The sequence below is a fragment of the Serinus canaria genome, chromosome 7 (genome assembly GCF_022539315.1).
Source record: "Serinus canaria isolate serCan28SL12 chromosome 7, serCan2020, whole genome shotgun sequence".
NCBI lineage: Eukaryota > Metazoa > Chordata > Aves > Passeriformes > Fringillidae > Serinus > Serinus canaria.
In genome coordinates, this window is record NC_066321.1 from 4986637 (window position 1) to 5002346 (window position 15710).

The 15710-nt window shown below is 38.8% G+C and overlaps 1 protein-coding gene across 1 annotated transcript in view; it reads left to right on the plus strand.

Annotated features, from left to right (window-relative positions):
- The window catches only part of LRP1B (LDL receptor related protein 1B), a 474765-nt gene that overhangs the window by 431212 nt on the left and 27843 nt on the right, over positions 1–15710 (plus strand). The window contains exons 82-83 of the mRNA XM_050976996.1: positions 465–590; positions 7634–7798. Of these exons, the coding sequence (XP_050832953.1) occupies positions 465–590; positions 7634–7798 (291 nt within the window). The remainder of the gene's footprint in view (positions 1–464; positions 591–7633; positions 7799–15710) is intronic.

Genomic DNA, 15710 nt, shown 5'->3' on the forward strand with positions numbered 1-15710 from the left:
GAAAAATAACCAAGTTGTTTAAACATAAACCAGATCCTGATTGTACAAACTGAAAATAGATTTATTAATTTTTTATATATAATTTTGATGTCTTTGCACTCATGTGAAAGGATGCTGGACAAATTTGTACAGAAATGCCTTTTGTACCTGCACTGTAACTGAGATGTAAAAAAAATTAAAAGAGGGATGAATAACAATCCCTCTAGCCAAAAGCAGATGAAATTTTTTACTCCATGTTACCAGTAGATTTTTTGGTAATGGAATAAATTCTATCCTTCTGTGGGTCTTCCATTGCTGTTTGGGGAATGTGTACACAGACTCGAGGCTGTTGATATCCTGGGGAGTGGAAGTGCATCAGAATTTTTGTATCTGATTATTTATATTTTCTTAGCTTTAGAACACAAATTTTTTTTAATTAAAAAAACTAAAAATCATTATCTCTAACATTTTGTCTTTTTAAACAGTGCCTAACCCCTGCTTGGACCTGACGTGTGAATTCATTTGTTTACTCAACCCTTCTGGTGCAACATGTGCTTGTCCAGAAGGAAAGGCATTGATGAATGGAACATGCATTGATCAGAGCCTCCTAGGTAGGTGCTGAAAACTGCAGGAAAACCAGAAAATAAGCAGCTGGTCAGTTTTGGTCATTGCAAAAGGCCAGGCTGGCTGTGAGTGCTGAGTTTTGTGATGTTGTTCAATACACACATTAATTAGCTGAAACTGAAAGGTGAAGAAACAAAATCCCTGCTGCAAAAACCTCCCCTGCTAATATTCATCAAAATGAAAAATGAGCTTTCAGCTTAACTGATACAAGATGATAATTAAAAGTACTCACTCATAAATACTGACCAAAAGAAGTTTGAAAAGCACTGAGGTGTTTTGGATCCCAAATTAAAAGTGAGTCATTCAGGAGAAAAGAAACACTGCAGCAATGGTGACAGGCAGTGAGAGCAACATAGCAAATAATAAAGACTTTGAAGTAACAGTCAAAGAAAGGAAAAAAACCTGCAGCATTTTTATCTAGAATTATATATTCTGGGAACCTCTGTAATGACTAATACTGAGACACTGGAAACCAGAATTCCTATGAAAAGGGCCTCTAAGTTCTTGCTGTGTTTTAGGGGTGGGGAGGGAATCTTTTCCATAGAAGATTATTAAGTACTTTAAAATGTCTTCACTCTAATTTAGCCAAACCTAGCTTGGTCACCCTGCTGGAATGATTTCTTAGCCACCTTGAATTTGTAAATGTTCTAGAAATGACAGAAGAGCATTTCTTGTGTGTATTATGTGAATTAGGATGTTTTTCTGAAGTTTAATTCCAGGCTCAGAAGTGCAAGTGATGGGTGTTTTGGTGAGATCCTCTGTGCTTGAAGTGCTCAATTTAGCAATTAAATTAATTTACCTGAAATGTCACAATTCTCTGGAGAAAATCCCATTGATCTATACTGCCTAGGCTTGAAGTATTGAATTAACAAGACTGTGTTCTAGTGGTTCATGATGTGGTATTAATAAAACTGTTCAACTCTGGACACAAATCAGTCTGAACACCCTCCCTGCCCCTCCAAGTGTCAGCTCTTTGTCCATCTCAGGTGGGCACATGTCAAGAATTTCTGCTGTTACAGCACCACCTGAAAATTATTGCAAACTACCCAAAATTACTACTTAGGTGTTGAAGAATGGACAAATAGAAGAAATTTGTTTTCACTGCTGACTTATACCAGTTTGAACTCACCATTTCAGTAATGCTCCATTTTTACTAGTGGGCAAAGGATTGTGCTGTGGTAATGTTTTCAGGAATGTGTGTTTTTATTAAAGAGAGATCTGAAGAGGTTTTTAAATGACTTGTTATAAATTTTTATGGGCAGGCAGAAAATGCCTAGAGAAGCATTTTTAATGTATTGATAATTTTCAGTACTTTCCCATGGCTGCAATATCTGTTATGACTTTTTAAAGGCTGCTGAATAAGTGCTTCTTTAGTTTTTTGTTTACAATTATATTTCAAGCAATGCCTAATGTAGGCTTTTTCTTACTTTTTCTTTCATCTAGGTTAGTTTTGTAATAGTAGACTGCAAGTTTTGGAGTATCACAGATTGCAAATTAGGAACTAGAAAACTTCTGTATCATAGCACTCTCTAATAATTTTTTGCAGTATTTTGATTTTTTTTTTAAGTGTTAGGGAATGTGAAATGTTTGTATCTTGCTGAGACTCCACTTCAGCTCCCAAGGACCAGCAGAGATTTCTGGAAAGATCAGAGCTGACCCCAAGATCAGCATCTTGAACAGATACAGGTTTATAATTAAAGGCTGACTGACAGTCACTTGCCATTAACAGGTCACTAACAGCCTGCAAAGAAACGAAAAATCAAATTATGAATCAGGTCCTTTTCCTTTAGGAGGTTATAGAGTATGGAATAAAATCTAGGTGCTGCAGTTTCTTTTCCAATGAAGATCTAGGAAATGTATGTGAAATATTCCAGACCCCACACATTCCCCTTGTTTAAAGCTATTCAGAACATTTTTGGCCCAGTTTAGGATGTCAAGAACCCAAAGCAGAAAATTCTGCCTTACTTGCCTGTATATTGTTGAAAGATGACCTGACAATCCAAAGGGAGGTTATACAGGCATGTTTTTTTTCTGTTTCTCTGCAATAAATCCTGATTCAATGTCAGTCAAAATATTTTTGTTGATTTTGGTGGTCCTCTGGTTTTTGAGGCGTTCTGGTTTTATTGTGCTTGCACACAGCTATTTTAGGTCATGTAAGAAGTCTTTTACTCTTAGAAATTAGTAGTAGTTGTGGATATCAAGAACTTGTAGGGGTGAACTTTACTTTTTGAACAATATGTAAGAAAATAGTAGGATCTTGAATATTCATCATATTTTTAATGCCTTGGGTTGTTTTTTAAGTCTTTTTAAATGCAGTGAGGAAACTACTGATAGATTTCCATGACTTGGCAGAGCCAAAATGGGACAGCCATCTCCATTTCAAATGAATTTCTTCTTAGTCTGTCTACCATAAAAGCTGGTGACTGGAAGATAATCTCAGTCTTCCTCTGTTCTTTGTGCTACATCCCAAAAACTGACTCAGATTCTTGTTCATTGGATTGTTCAGTTTCTTCCTTTTTTTTTTTTTTAATGAGAAGAAAATTAGCTAAGTCCTAAAATTCTGCATACTACTACTCCTGGCTTGGTCCACTGTGTTATTTTTCCTGAGCCCTGCATGAGGAATGTTAAATATTGACTCCTGAGTGGCTTTCTGTAGGACTGAATCCAGATGGCCTCAGACAGCTGTTTCCCCAGCACCTCAGGCAACTGAGGAGAAACAGCTTCTGGGTTTGATCTGGAGTTTTCCAGCTGGAGTCATTTCAACATATGGGTTTGTTGCATCACTGAGAATGTTTTTTCATAACAGAGTGAGTACAAGTTCCAGTGTTTTCTGAGATAAGCTTCCATCTCATTTCTCCCTGGGTGATTGCGACTGACAGACCAGAATTCTTTTGGGGTTTATTTATGGACTGAAACAGGCTGGACTTTTTCAGTTTAGAAGCCACCCTTCAGTTTTCCTAAAGGAAAGAGCAGAGTACCACTTCATTTTCCTAAAAGAGACCCCTGGATTTGCATCCATTGGGTTTCTTGTATCCAATTGTCTGTAGCACAAGGAAGCTAAAAATGCACCCAGAGGATGAGAAGGGAGAGAATTGCACTGGAGGAAGACAGTGAGTCCCACAGCTGAAGGAGCAGGAGTAATGAACACTTCCAAGAGTTCCCTGTTCTGGAGGCACACACTCATCACTTTCATCTTGAGAGGGGAACATTTCTGCTCTTTTGGTTGAATGGAAAGCCTGAGGAAAGAATTCCAAAGACTCGGAACTGGTGTTGCTTCTGAACAGAGATGAAACATTCAATTTATCTTGTTGCTTCCCTCAGCACATCTCTGGGGGGACTTGCCCACTGCACAGATTGCAGGCAGAGAAGGTGCTTTGGCTGGGGTTGGAGAGGTTCATCCCTGTGTTCCTTCTTTTTCAACCCCCAATTCTTCCTCAGGGAGGAGGAGCTACTGCACTTTGGTCCATGCTATCTTCTTGGGGGTTCTGCTGCTTTTCCAGACTTCTTAGGTTTCAGAAAAACAAGGGTCACACAGAAATCTGCTTCTGGTTTGGAAAAAAAAATCTTGCTTACAGCATTTCTTCTGTATTTACAAAGGGGTCGTTGTTGGGAGGGTTGTTTCCCAGTGCAGAAGAGAATGGGTGCCAGTTAGATTTTCACACTGTGCACTCTTTTCTTAGCCATTCTCTTCCTTTTAACATCATAAAGAAAACAGATGTCTTAAGAGGAGAAAAAAAAATGTGAAGGGAAAACAAAGAGGAGCATCTGTCTTACAGCCTTCAGACAAAATTTGGGGAGAACAACTTGTTCTGATACTTTTCAGCATATGGCAAACTGGCAGGTGTAGTATGACTCTCATCTGAAGGAAGATTTATAGAACTTCCCCTCAACATTAGAGCTCTGCTCTCTGTCTTTATTAGGTGCATTCAGCTCAGTAAAGGGTGAGCTACACATTTGTCCAAGGGAGAGCCAAGAGCAAAGAACTTTCTCCCCCATGGGATGAATATTTCCCACTGTGGGAGAAACTGTCCCAAAGAATGTGGATCCCAAACCTTGTGCTCCTTAACATCATCTCCCCATTTAACTTGTCCAGTCCAGAAATTGGGGGATACCCCGAAAAGGAGAAAATAGCAAAAAGATTCATTTGTCTCAAGAAAGAATAGGGTTGTTATGGAAATGTCAATAAAAGGTGTGTCTTGTGTAAGTGGGGGTAGAGGAATGGAATATCTAAAAATTGAACAAGTGAAAGAAAAACATACCAGTAGGGTTCACCAAGCTTTGATTTGCTGTTTTATCAGTGTTTCTTCTTTGTAGGATTTTCCTTTTGCTTCCAGTAAAAGGGAAGAGTCAACGATGAAGCTGATAAATTCTATTAATGTTTGTGTCAAACAGTTTTAGTGGGAAGAAAATCATAAGAGAAACGGCAAATCAAAATTCTTTGATTATGTATTAAAGATGTTAAGATTGAAATAGGCAAGACAAGGCAGCAGAAGACTAAATATCCAGATTAGGGGAGAATATATAAAATTACATGATCTGTAATCCTTTCTTTCTTTCATGTTAGAGAGATTCAGCAGCTAGACTAGAGGTTGTATAACAAGTGGAATGATTTACCTGTGTCATTTCACAAGTGAAAGGAGCAGCTGAGAGGTCTTTAAGTCTGGGTTTAGCAAGCTTAGAGCAGCACTGAAGTCTGGAGTTTGAAACTTTTCTGGTTTTTTCTGTTTAACAAGTTTGTTCCAAGGGTGGGTACTACTAGACCTGTTCCCACTTCTTTCTACTGAGGTATTTATGCAGTAATTCCAATTACTGTATTCAGCTTTTTCAACTAATTCTGTATTTTCTCCTGTATTCCTTTTCTTCCTGTCTTCTCCTCTGGAACCATTCTGTTCATGTTTCCCACACAAAGGCAGGCATGTCATCCCCTTTTTGTACTCAGCTGATGTGAATCAGTGTAATTTGTTTCTTGTATTTACCCCAGACAGCAAAGCAGCAGCATTAAACAAAGCATTAAACCCCATATATTGTTCAAGTCTAATACACTATTTTAAAACTGCCTTTTCCATTGCATCTTTCAATCCTCTTCCTCAGCTTATTGAAAGTCCAAAATTGCTCTATTACCATTTCTCTGTTCCATATTAGAGTTGTACTGAGACTCTTGAATTTAAAATGTTTCATAGAGAACAGTAGCAATTTCCATTTCCCCCCCCCCAAATTTTATATCTTAATTCTGTGGAATTCATCTAAAAGAGAAATAGAACATGTTTTTAATGCACTATCAGAAAGGTTCATAAAAATGAGCAGTTGTCTGTATGTCACTGTTATTTATTCTGTTTTTGTCAAGTTCTGCTCCATAAACTCATGACTAATGATAAGTAAAACAGATAAGATAAGCAAAACAAAAATAGACCTTCTCTCCAATAAGATATGCTACATTATCCATTCAAACAACTTCTGTAATGAGTAACTGAAGAACGGTTCATGGAACATCAAAGGATTTAATGAACCACCCAAATTAATAAAACACTGAAGCTTCCTCAAACTCCCAAATACAAAGTAGCTTTCTTGCAGCAATTGTATATATACAGGGTGGATACCAAAAAATCAAGTGAAAACAGGATTTCATATATTTTACTGTTCAACTCATGAAATAATGAGGCACCAGCCAGTCCTTCACAGGAAATTTAAGATTTGCTGCCTAGTTGCAGATTAATTTTAGAAAGGTACAATTATCTGAAAGATGACAGTTTCCAGAAGTTTTCTTTAAAGAGGTTCCATCCCAGGTTTTGTGTCAACATTCCTCAACTCTACACTTGCAAAACAATGTGTTTTTTAAACCTCAAAGGGGTTGCTGTGCCTGTGCCTTGCCAGTCAATGCTAGACCTCAGCCAGAAAGGGACAAATAGGAACTTTGACTCTTTTTCATGAATTGTTTGACTAAAGCAGATGAATTCAGCAACACTCCTGCAGCTGGTGGATGTATTATTGAAAAGTTGTTGGTACTTGTGGCATCTCTCTTGTTTAAAGCCTTGTTGGCTAAATTCCTGGATTAGTTAGGAGGCAGTCTGGCTTCACAGAATTGTTTTGCTATTTGACAAATGAAGTCTCATTGCTGAAAGCATGATTGGGCTGGAAAGGTGCTTTCCTGCTTCTTTAGGATTACAGTTGTTTGAATCTTTGAGCATTGTGTGTGCTCATCTATAATCAATTTGCTGTTGTTATCATTGAGTGATTTTGTACCTTGTTCATTGAAATTAATAGAGGTTTGCTGTTCAAAATGTTTCTAAGACAACAACTCTAATTACAAAAGAGCTTTACATGAGGACTGAACCTGGCCTGAACAGAGTTTGTGTCCCTCCTTTTCCAGCTCATCACCAAGAGGGTGGCACTGCTGCCATAAGAATTGTGATTGCAGAGCAGCAGGCAGCTTCCCTTCTCAGGGATTTTACAGTCTGAGCAGAAAAAAATAAATTAGCAGAAAATGTGTATTAGGAGCAACAAGTTTGTATGCAAATACCAATTTTGGAAGAGGATTTAAAAGCTAAATAATTTCCTTGTATATATTTCGGAGAGCTTAGTTAAGAAGGCTGTTAGCTAGCAGAGAGTGTGGAAGAGAAATCCAAAAAAGGCTAATAAAAAAGGGCTGAGGTCACCAGGAAATGACAGAAGTTTTCTGGGTTCTCCCAGATGAAACCAGCATTCAATTTTCCAATTCTCAAACTTGGAATTATAGTTTCAAACAAGAATTCACACTACCATTACTCACTTAGATCCTAGGGAGGCCAACCTCTCTGTGCCATGAGAGAGCTCCCACCAGTTCTACAGCTCCTGGGAGCCTTTCCAGGGTTTCTGGTCCCCAAATTGAGGGGGTTTTCTGTCACTGTGCAAACAGAAGGCATAGTTCACATTCTGCATTCTGAAAAGTGATATTTTACCCCTCACTGGCAGGGATGCACGGCTGTGTTTGAGGCAAGGCTCTGTTTTGCCCTTTGGAGCTGGGATGTTGAAGCTGTGTGTGTTCTTGCTGCAGATGACAGCTGTAAATTAACCTGTGAGAACGGAGGGAAGTGCATCATCAACGAGAAGGGGGATGCCCGGTGCCACTGCTGGCCAAGCTACTCTGGGGAGAGGTGTGAAACCAACCACTGCTACAACTACTGCCAGAATGGAGGAACCTGTGGGGCCTCTCTCCTTGGTGAGTATTTCTGAGCAGCTCTGTCTTGACCTGCGTTAAATGCTTGAATTTGTTCCTTTTAGTTTTTTTTTTTTCCTTTACTCTTTATTGGCTTTGTCTGTTCTGAAACAAAATGCAAAATTATTACAGCATATTCCACACATATTCTTTGTAATCAATAGGGATTTTTATTTCCTTATCTGGGTGTTTCAGCACAATTAAACTTTATACCAGAAAAGGAGAATAAAAGTAAATATTCAGTGTAATGACACGTGTGTTGTGGTGTAGCAGTGGAATCGTAAAGCAGAATGTCCAGTCAAGCTACATCTACAACAGTCCAGACATCATCTTCTTTAAATTTATATCAGTTCACCCCCTAAATTTATATGTGCATACACAGAGATGTTTACTTAAATACCTGACCTCAATCCTTTACTATTGTCTTGCTGGGGTTCACCAAATAGGAGTTTTACTCACCTAATTCTCTGGAAGACATTGTTGATGTGAACTCAGATCCTTCATTTTCATGAAGGAATTTGAAATTACATCTCCTGGGTTCAGGGGGTTTATCCTGTTAAAAAGCAGGCATTTGACAATTGGTCTTGGTCTCTAACATAAAACCTTTTGTATCTTGTATAATATTTGAGCTAGAGAGGAAAAGTGTAACAAGTACTCTAAAATGTAGCAATTCTGTGAGAAAGGAGAAGTAGAACTCTATTTTCTGCTTCAATTAATATTTAAAAATTTGATTCAAAATACAAGAGCTGGAAAAGAGTTTTCTACTTCCTTCTTAGAAGCTTTTATTTGCTTAAGATGCTGTGAATCATTTTTCTCCTCTGATGAAGTGGCCACCACCTTCTGAAAAAGAGTCCAGGCACCTGACCTTGAGAAGTTTGTGACTGTTCATTCTCCCTGTAATGCAGAATTCTGTATCTGAGTCTCTGTGGCAGAGAGGGCTTGGATTGTTAAGATTTCCATGGCATCCCTTACTAATTAATGTATCTAGTTTGCTGATTTAGCCCCACTTGCTGGCTTCTCTGGAGCCTCCTCCCATTGACTGAGGCCTGGTGGCAAAATTCCAAGAGAATGCAAGTCTAGTAATTTATTCTTTCAGTTCTGAGTCGTTGAGGGTTAATAATGTTGTTCATAATAATGACTAAATATCAGAAAACGAGAATTGCTTGTACTGGAAGTTGATGAATTAGACTTTAAACTGCTCCTAACAGCTGATGGAACTACTGGCACAAGTGATAAGCAGAGATTTTTATCAATGTGGTGAGATCAATAAATGCTAAGTGAGGACGTGCAAGTGAGTGGGAGTGATGGTTTAAATGGTGTGCAGGGCTTCCTCACCATCTGGGGAGAGGATGTTTACTCCCACATTTTTACATGTCTGGCATCTAATTGATTCTTTTGTGGGGTTAAAAGGCTTAATAAAATTAATAACTTGGCTCCTGGAACTCAGCTCTGTTGTGAGTCCTGCAGAGACCCCAGGGTTTTATTTAATCCTTTTTTTTTTGGCAGTAGCCACAGGGCTCACTCACCTCCAGCAGTTTGTTTTCCCTCTCCCAGGCAGCTCACACTTGCTGTGCTCACACAGCTATGCTACCACATGGATATTTTTAATTTTCATTTGCTAAATCCAGCCTCTGAAATCTCTCAGCCTTGCTAAAACAATTACTGGAGTAGGGTTTTACCACCAGTGGGTAGAGGCAAGATATGAGCAAGGTCTACAGAACACTTTGTTGAATTCTTAAAATGGGCCTGGGGAGGGCAGGAATCAGCCTGGGGGAGGAATCAGCCTGGGGAGGGCAGGAATCAGCCTGGGGAGGACAGGAATCAGCCTGGGGAGGGCAGGAATCAGCCTGGGGATGAAGGAATCAGGCTGGGGAGGAAGGAATCAGGCTGGGGAGGGCAGGAATCAGCCTGGGGAGGAAGGAATCAGCCTGGGGAGGAAGGAATCAGCCTGGGGAGTGCAGGAATCAACCTGGTGAGGACAGGAATCAGCCTGGGGAGTGCAGGAATCAGCCTGGGGAGGGCAGGAATCAGCCTGGGGAGGGCAGGAATCAGCCTGGGGAGGAAGGAATCAGCCTGGGGAGGAAGGAATCAGCCTGAGGAGGAAGGAATTAGCCTGATGCTTGGTCCCAAATGGAATGATGTGTCTGCACTAAAGTGCATCAGGAGAGCCAGCATGGGTGGCACCACAGTCCACATTTCATTGTTCAGCTGCCTGGTTTGGGGGAATCTGAACCTTTAACAGGTTTACTGTAGCACACATGAGCAAAGAGTGCCTTTAAGAGCTGAGACCAGCACAGAGCTGGCTCTCATGGCTGTACCTGTGCACACCCACTGATAGGAGTATTCTTCTGCTGTGCTGGCTCCCTTTAGTTTCATCAAATTTTTAACAGCCATATTTCAAGTTAACCAGATGTCCTGTCTGCCATTTCCAATTCATGAGGGTAGCTGTGCCTTGGAGCCCACACCATAACTTTCATGTGCTGGAAATATGGAAAAAAGACCTTGTATCTTTCTAAATCACAGTGACTCCATCCAATATTCCAGATAAAATGTTCAGGTTGATGTGCATCTCATCTTCCTTGCATGCCTAGCCCCTGGACCTGGTAAATACTCTATGAAGAGGAAATCTCTATTTCTTATCAGGCTGTATTTCTTATCTCTATCAGTCCATAAATCCTGTGGTGCTGAAACAAACTAGCATGCCAGAGAGATGCCCCTTCTCACAGTTTAATCTAGCCCATGATGTACTAAGGCTGTTACATGTTTGACAGAGAGAAGTTACACTGGACACCCCAAAAGCATTGAAAAAATGTCATTAAACCAAGCAAGCTTAATTCCTCAAGTGTTTTTGCAGCAACCATTTTGTCTTTCCAGTCGGATACACAGCCCTTGAACTGGGCAGGGCACTTTTAGCCCCAGGGCATGGACAAGCCCTCTGAGGTTGGACTGAAGGTGTGAAATCCAGACCAGGCTTCTCCCTGTCTCAGCCTTCCAGGCAGAGCTGAGCTGCTGTGCCAGGCTCAAGTGAGAGTTGTTAGTCTGTCCTTACTGTAGTCTTGCACATTTCTACACGCAGGAATGAAAACTTTCCTTATTACCAGGAATTGCTGTTTCTCATTAATGGTTTTAGAACTTCAGCATTGTATTTTGTCTAGATTTGTAGTTTGTCCTTCCAGGTTGATCAGTCTGAAAGAAATAAAATCATAGAATCTTTAAGACTGGAAAAGACCTCTGAGGTTGAGCCCAGCCCTTAACCCAGCTCTGCCAGGTCCCCACTAAACCAGGTCTACAAGTGCCACATCCTTTAAATCCCTGTGCTCCAATAGGTATATTGCAAACTGATTTTGGTAAAGAACTCCCTCCATCTCTGTGAAGTATAAGATTAAAATTAAGTCAGCTCAGTATCATTTGACTTTGATCTGCTGTGCTGTTGCTGTCTGTGCTCACAAACACCTCCCCAACAAGCAGCAGTCATCCTTCTGATCCATTATACATCTGACTCACCAAACTGACCTGCTAAACTCATGCAATCAAGTTCTACATGTTTTCCCAACTTTGCCTTTTCTTAAAGTGCATTTTTGTTCAAAATGATGACGATTTTTCCTCTGGAAGTTTCAGAAGCCATAGGTGTACCAGTGCCAATCTAAACCCATCTGCAAAACACAAATGACCTGTGATCATTTCAGCTTTTTTGACCCTCTCTTTCTTGGAGGCTTGATTTGCCCTTGTCAATTCTGACATTTTATTCTAACAGCTTTGATGCAGTCAGTCTCACAAGGGTCATTTTGTACTCGTGGCCTCTGGAGAGCTTAGGGGCTGCCAGCAATTTTAGCCTCATGAGATGATGCTTCCAAAGTGTCCCCACAGCTCGAAGCTTCCCCCAGGAGTCAGGGGATTTCCTTACTGATCATTTCTGGCTCAAAAAATGAGGAGATTTCCTGGGAATGAACCTTGCTTCATATTCTGATCCAAATAAAAGGATGCAGCACACGAAATACTCTTCTGGTGAATGTGTGTGTTCTAGTGAATGTGTAAATCCTCTTCTCCTTCCCCACCTAATACAGAATAGTAATGTGATAACTAATTAAGCAAATTGCAGAGTATTACTAATTTTTTTAAAACATGATTGTGCTAAATCTTTGCTGGATGTGTTAAGTTGTAGAACCTCATTATCTGCACACAAATGTTAATTTGTTAAACAAATCCCACTGGCAATTCAGGGATTATTCACTGTTGGCTTACTTACTGCTAAGCCTTTTGGCAAATTCCGATGTGAATGTTATATAGCCAGAGATTGGAGCAGCTTTAATTAAAATTTATAAGTTTACGACAGTTGTATTGAACTACAATAATTGAACAAAGAAAATGTCATCAGTTAATTAAAAGTATACATCTGAGACATGTAATTAAAAGTTTGGGTGTAATAATGAACACTTTCCAGTAAGCCAAATTAATGGGAATTTGGGCAACAAAAGTCACTGTTGCCATAAAAGCACACTTTGTTTCTCCATGTAGTTTAAAGTAAAAGTATTGCAGGAATAGTTTGCTGATTGTCTAAGGTGTGTCTAATCATACAGAATTGTGATCTTTGTATCAAAATGAGTGAAAAAAAATAAGTTTTTCCTTTAAATGAAAATGCATGAAATAGTCTGAAAGAATCATTGTGTATGAAGCAGGTGTTATTTTTTATTCTATTTTATGAGCAAAACAAGGTGATTTGGTGCCTGCTGGAAACACTGGCAGTGAAGAAGCTGTTTTGCTGATGCCCCATCAGTCCCAGGAGTTTCCCAAGGTGCTGTGGGCAGCACGAGGGTGATGTTTCCCTGGAGCTGATCCCAGCAGAACCACCAGCACCAACCCTGGAAAGAGCAGTCCCTGAGACTACTCGGAGATATTTAGAAATTGTTATTTTCTCCTTTCCAATCACACAGAGGGACTTTGTGTCTGTTGGGGTAGATCCCAATCAGCTCACCTACTAATTATCTTCAATAATGCAGCTTCTCTCCACTCCTATTGTTTCAGTACAGCTAATTATGGTTCATCAGCCACACAGAAATGAATTATTGTGATTCCCACAGACTGCTGATGACAACTCCAAAGGACAAGATGATATTGCCTGCAGAAAGCTCATGTAGAGCCACCTCCTTTTCTTTAATAGTGACAGCAAGTTAAATATTGAAATTAATTGTGCATATTCACACATAACAGCTTCAAAACACACATTGCTGGTAGTGGATTTACCAGTGACTGGAAGAAATTAATAATGTAGGTTTTGGTCAAGACATTCATCTGGATGATCTCATTTTTCAAAACTTGTAGAAAGCTTACAAAAATAATGCTATTGACATAGGTTTTAATTATTTTTAATTTTTTAAAATTTTATTTTCTTACTGTAAATCCAGAGCATTTCTCTGTTGCTTAGGCAATACCACGAATGAAAATTGATCTCCTTAGAATTCTAATTCTTGCAAAATATATATAAATATAAGCTTAAGATGTATGAATGAATCCCCAAAAGAAGTCACCCACATATTACAGAGTAAGTAACCCAGGATTTTTCTGAGCAATTTTTGAAGTTTATTTGAAAAGTTATTATATAGAAAAAAGTTATTAAACTATTTAATAACTAAAAAGTTATTAACTATTATATATACTTATTATAAATTATAGTTATTATGTAGAAAATTAAATTGACAAACCAGCAGTAACTGCAGCCTCTGTGTCCAAACCTAATTGAACATTGAAAGATTTTATTCCCTGGTATCTTTTTTTTCTGTTTGAATTATTTATTTTTTTGTAAGAAGGGGAAAAACTCCATTTAATTTCTATGTCAAAAATTTCATCTAGTCTTTCATATCCTACTGCTGAAGATAACTTATGCCTCAGAGTCACCAGAATATATTCTTCTTTATTCCACTAAATTCTGTTCCGCATTTGAAGCAGTTTAACCTTCTATAAACCATTTCCTTGTGAATATTTTTCTACATGCTAATGAGTTGTGAATCTTTCTTTGGTGGTGATGGTCAAGGATTCAGAGGGAGTTTTAACTGTGTGTCTGTAGAGTTCTAACCCTGAGATTTGATGGCCAGAGAAGGTGCTGGAGCTCCCTGTGCATGAGCTCATCCTGCAGTTTCTGCTAGCTGGGTTATGTGACAGCTTGGTCACACGACTGTTTCCTTTGCAAACATAAATCTGTGCTCTCATTCCATGATACAAAACCTCTTGGCATTGTTTAATGCTGCAGTTTTGTTAAACTGTTCTTGGAACCATTTTTTTTGGTATCGGAAATAATTTATGAGAATAAGGCAAATGAAAATGTCATTATCAGTATTATTTCTGCTGTCAACAGTCTGTGTATAAATAGGCAATGGACTGTTAACATTACTGAAAGTCATGTTCAATTGAGTGACAAAAATGGGGCTTGGGCTATACTGTATTAAATTTTCATTTAGTTGTCAGCAGTTTGGCATATTTATAAGTCTACTTTAGTAAAGAACAGAATAATCTTTTCTATGAACTAGAAAAATATCATTGTCTCATCCTTTTAACAGATAGAGGAGTATTTATAATGAAAACTGATTTCAGACCTCCAGATCTATGTTCTATCACTATTTTATCTTTTTTTTTTTTACTGAAACACTGCTTCAGATGAAGGATTATGTGAAACCCCCTGTCTTGGGGGCAGGAATTTAAATACATCTGTATACACGGGGAAAAACAAGTTGAATGTGTGCTAACATCTGAGTTCAACATCTTTGATTTAATGTTTATATCACAGGGGACAGATATGAATAACCAGGCTGATGCATATTAAAGGAGTTGGAGCTATTTTTAGGTCAATGGTTTTGTTCCTGCTGTACTCATTAGAGAAAGAGACTAACTGATCTCATGGCCCTTAGGATGATTTGCAAAACACTTTAAATTAGCATGGCTTAAAATAGAAAACACAGAGAAGAATTACATGAAGTGTGTCGTGTTAGAAGGGCAAGAAGTGAAGGAAAAAGATTGAATAAATCATTCTTCATGAGGCAGAGAGAGGAGACAAAATTTGGGTGCTTCTCTTGCATTGAAAAATTCTCCAAAGGATTTGATATTAAATGATTGCACAGGATTAAATAAAAGGCAGACCAGAAGAAAAATCAAATTGTGGGGTTTGTGGAATACCCTATTTAACCTTAATTCCTCAGTAACACAGCCAGCTTAGTGGAGAAGAAAGACCAGCAAGGTAAGCAGGGTTGCACATCTCAGTTTCAGATGCAGCTGTGGTGAACATCTGGAGGCAAGTGGGAAAATGGCTGCATTGGGTTGCCAGTGGTAAAATCTGAGAGGATATTTTTCCTGTTTATGCCTGTAATTCCAGTGCAGTGATTCTGTATCACACATGCAGTACATTATGTAGTTAACTTGATTAACACCAAATCATTAAATGTTTGGGGTTGGAAGGAACCTTAACGCTCATCTTATTCCAACCTGTCTTGTCTGCCCTTCTATTTCAGAAGGGTCCTCAAGTCCTGCTTAATCTTCATGTCTTTCCTTCCTGGGAAGCCAGGAAAAATAAAAGTGTTAAACTTTGTTCTCCATAAATTTAGGGGAATTCTTAAAGCTGAATGAAAGCGAAGAGGAAGATGAGGGAAAAATAGTGTCTTGCAAGAGATAATCAAGAATGAGAATAGTTTATTAGGAAGTGGGAAGGGAGATGGCTGGTTGGACACATCAAGTCATTTACCTGAAGATTATAAGTGAGATAAAAAAGCAAAGTCAGGAGATGGAAAAACATTAATGGGATCTAGAAGTTTGTTTTAAAGAAGATAAGCCTTAAGAAAATAAGATGGGAAAGTGGAAGGGTTTAATAAAGCAGTGGAATTGTAACAAAGCTATAAATCCTTTAGACCTGAGGTTTAGATAAGGAAAAAAA